We start from the raw sequence: 4,194 nt of genomic DNA on the forward strand, positions 1-4,194 counted from the left end.
GAGAGAGAGAGAGAGAGAGAGAGAGAGAGAGAGAGAGAGAGAGAGAGAGAGAGAGAGAGAGAGAGAGAGAGAGAGAGAGAGAGAGAGAGAGAGAGAGAGAGAGAGAGAGAGAGAGAGAGAGAAGGAAAGAAGAAGAGGATGAGGAGAGGCAAACGAGTCCTCCTCGGGGCATGGGCCTCCCACGACATTTACTCGGCACAGGAATTATGAAGTCGTCCAGTTGGGGAACCAGTTGGCTATATTTCGCGGGAGTACGTCGACGGCGGCGCGCATCGTGTAATGGGAAAATATTGAATAGTCTTGCGACACGGCACAGCGGCGCGGCACATCGTAGGGCCGAAGTTCGAGGGATTGCTCATACATTTTATCCGCGGAGATCCGCGAAAAAAGTTTCAACATTCGAATATAGACGATAGATACCTCGCATTTATGAGAATTTTAGTTCCTATAAAACCAATTTTTATATCTTTCGAACGCATATTTTAACAGAAAGCTATTAATTATTATATTTAAGAATTATATCAATTTATTATTTCATTTTTAAATAATAAGCAAAGTATACTTATTCTTATGTTGTGATTTTTATATTTCGATTAAATATTAAATATAAAATAAATTATCGTTTAATAGATTATTGACGATGAAGGCTGTACGATAGATCGATGCAATCACTTGTTTAAAATTAATGAAAGTATTTTTATAATTTGTTGGGAGAGAAACAGATAGGATATAAAAGTAACAATTTATTTAATCTTCTTATATGTTTATTTATATAAATTACGGGCAATAATTAATACATCTATTATGCACAACATTGGAATTAGCTTATTTATTAAAATTTTCTCATTCGAAGAGTAATCTTTCTATCAAGCATTGACAAAAGGTCATTTCTAAATCTGTGGAATTCTCGATATCCCAGCGCTCGATAAAGAAAGAAGAGAAAAAAGAGCGAAATATGAAAAAGTTATAAAAATAATTTACCACTGCCCTGTAGGGCTTCACCTTCGTCGCGTGTGTGTGTGTAAATCTGCTTGTATTTACAATAGTTTCTTACGGAGGAATATATTCTTACAGAGGCCATCGATTGGCTCGCATTGCTGCAAAATATATCGCTATAATTTATTTATGTACAAGTTTGCGATCTGTATACGAGATTGCTTGTTTCCCCGAGGGAGTGTCTAAAATGCAAAAAGAATACTATTAAAATAAATAATGCTTTCACGAGACCACGATGCTCGTGTTATAGCCAATAAACATCACTTAAAACGAAAACCTCATATGCAGTAGGATAAAATAATTGAAGGCTTCTTCGTGCATCAGTTTACTTATCGTGATCAATAAGCCTCTATAGCGGAGAAGCAAGCTCTAATCCAATGTGATTAATAGATGAAGAGATATAATGAATTGAATTAGAATATTATCAACGAAAATAACAATTTTATCGAACGTCTCCGATGAGTTATGGTCGGAAGACGTGCGAATAGCAGCAGCCTTAAATTATTTTTTTCTACCGTATAACATTGTCACAGCTGAGATGTCAGAATCTTTTATTTATAGGGACAGTGTGGATCTTCAGTGAATAGCGAGTTAGTGAACCGGCGTTACGCAAGCGTTTACACTGGTATTTATTACATCGCCCTTCTACCGCATCCCACACAATCTTCCTAGCTTAAAGCCTTAAAAATCTACGATCGCACGAACGCTTCTCACCATCTCAGTCTTTAATACGCGCGCGATGCAGCGTAATAAATATATGTGGTTCCGTTCGTTTCGCGTAATACTGAAGACGAGGAGGTCCCACGGGTTCACGCGGGAGACTCCACGACGACTTCGACCTCATCTGGCAAGACTCATGACAGGATCTCTCGAAACAGACCGTCGCGACAGTCTACGAGAGACTCTACTATCAGACTCCTTTAAATTAAAAGAAGTAGTCTCATCCTTTGAATTCATCAATGTATATCGTTATACAAGGAAGTACCGCGAAAACAGGAAAAGTTCGAACTTTGATCGTTTAACCCTGTACGAAGGTTGCATCGAAGATGATCAAAATTACGAGATATCTTACGATCGAGTTTCTTTTCACAGACATGTGTGTACCGTCTTTTTCGTCCTGCATAGCTGACACTTGACTTCGCAGCACCAGTGGAAAGTGCAAGAGCACCTCTCGATTACCGTCACCTCCTGAGTCTTGTGTCCCCTACCACAGCACATCAGATCGCAACCATCAACGCCGATGCTCGTGTCGTTGCATTGTCGCCCGTGAGTACCCAAGATGCCGAGTTTGGGATTCTTCTCGCAGAATGGCGGTGACGGCTCCACGTAGACCAGATCCTTCTGCCCGGGTGGCTTATGCTCCGGATTGTATGGCTTCAGCTGGAAATTGTAGCGCTGCCGACGTCCGAGACCATCACGATGCTGATGCACGGAGTTACTCGCCGAGTTGCTGGTGATGGCATTGTTGGTAACGCGCGCTCGGTCTGAGTTACTGACCATTACCCGAGAAGCCCCGTCGAAACGATCCTTCAAGTTATCGCCGACCACACGGAAATTCGGCAGCCGCATCCAACAGGTCTTCACCGTGCACGAGCCGGACATACCGTGACACTTGCATTCCTGACGCATCTCCGAAGTCACGTGCTGTAATGAGAGAGGCGAAGTCCTGTAATTTTTCTTTGCAATTAAAATTAATATTCATGGTGATCTTAACTTTTTCGTCTCGCGATGAATAGCTTATTGCAGATTAATTATTTTGTTCAACACAAATATGCCAACACATAAAATAGCAGGCTGTAAATGAATTTCGGATATCCAGATTAAATATGAATATTTCGTTTTTATCTGAATTTAAATCACAAATGAAATATTATTTAGAAGAGTAACTTTAACATTTTCATTCTTTTTTTATATATATATACTTAAATAAAACGAAATTGAGAAAAAACTTACTGCTCTGCCGGCCTCATTGTTATGTAGATTCATCTTCTCACGGAGATTTCTGCCACGTTCGCCAGTATCGACGAATTCGCGAGAGAATTTGAAGCCATATCCAATGTTATCCGAGCAACCACCCCATTCCCAATCTCGAACGGCAGATGATACGCGTGACTGGTGAGTGTAATCACAGGAGCACGATTGAATGCTGCCTTCGCTACATGCCCTAGCGATACTGTGAGTCACTGCTGCACTCGTGATGGCGTAGATGAAAGCAGTCTCTCGACATCCTGTAAGAAAATCACGGAAAATTCACGATGCGCGACATGTTGGAAACTAAATTCCTCCTTCAGCGCATGGAAAATGCGAAAACAGAGAAAACGCAGATTCAAATCCTATTAAAATTAACTATTACATATTATTGCTTTTATTGTAAATATTGCATCGTTAAATCTTTCAGTTTTTAGTTTTATTTGTCCAGTTGTATAATATTTTTGAATATTTCTGATAAAAATAAACCCTCAGTAATTATTTTTCTATTAGAAGTGTGACGAATTTTTGATGAAATGTTAATTTTCTTCTTGATAATTATCAATATTTTTCTACTGTCTGGAAGTGCTGACAAAACTTTCACGGTGTTTGATCGTGTAGGAGGTGAGTGGTGACGTCAGGCAACGTCTCAATCCTCCGAGAGACTACCTGCGCGAGAAGTTCTTGCAGGTGGAAGCGAGGGAGAACAAGAGTGTGCAAGAGTGTGTAAGAGAGAGAGCAACAAGAGGAAGGACAGAGGAAGAGAGGGAGAAAGATAGAGCAAGAGGTAAAAGACGGTACGTGACCTTAACCCTGAGTGGGCTGACCTGAAGCACCTCGACCTTATCTGCATAAGGTGCAGGTGCGTGCCGGCTCCTTTTGAGTCGGTGAAGATATCGTGTGAGAGAAGAGCGGACGAAACAATTTCATAAATTGTGAGCTCGCACCATTCCGAGACAGTGTTACATTGTCCCATTAGTGCAAAAAATATTATGTGGTGTTCTACATTTTTAAGTTAAATTTTATGAAGTTAATTATTTTAATTAATTTTTGTTATTTACAAGTATTTTTTTATTTAATTAAAATATAATAATGCATTTAAAGAGAGAGAGGGGGAGAGAGAGAGAGAGAGAGAGAGAGAAGAAGAGAGAGAGAGAGAGAGAGAGAGAGAGAGAGAGAGAGAGAGAGAAGAAGAAGAATAATATATATATTATATATATATATATATAT

The 4,194-nt window shown here is 39.7% G+C and overlaps 1 protein-coding gene across 1 annotated transcript in view; it reads right to left on the reverse strand.

Moving 5' to 3' along the window:
- Positions 1-2,082: 2,082 nt before the first annotated feature.
- The window catches only part of LOC105618733 (protein Wnt-1), a 28,330-nt gene continuing 26,218 nt past the window's right edge, over positions 2,083-4,194 (reverse strand). The window contains exons 3-4 of the mRNA XM_012200264.1: positions 2,950-3,224; positions 2,083-2,640 (exon numbers count right to left, since the gene is read on the reverse strand). Of these exons, the coding sequence (XP_012055654.1) occupies positions 2,083-2,640; positions 2,950-3,224 (833 nt within the window). The remainder of the gene's footprint in view (positions 2,641-2,949; positions 3,225-4,194) is intronic.

Source organism: Atta cephalotes, assembly GCF_000143395.1.
Source record: "Atta cephalotes unplaced genomic scaffold scaffold00018, whole genome shotgun sequence".
Classification (NCBI taxonomy): Eukaryota; Metazoa; Arthropoda; class Insecta; order Hymenoptera; family Formicidae; genus Atta; species Atta cephalotes.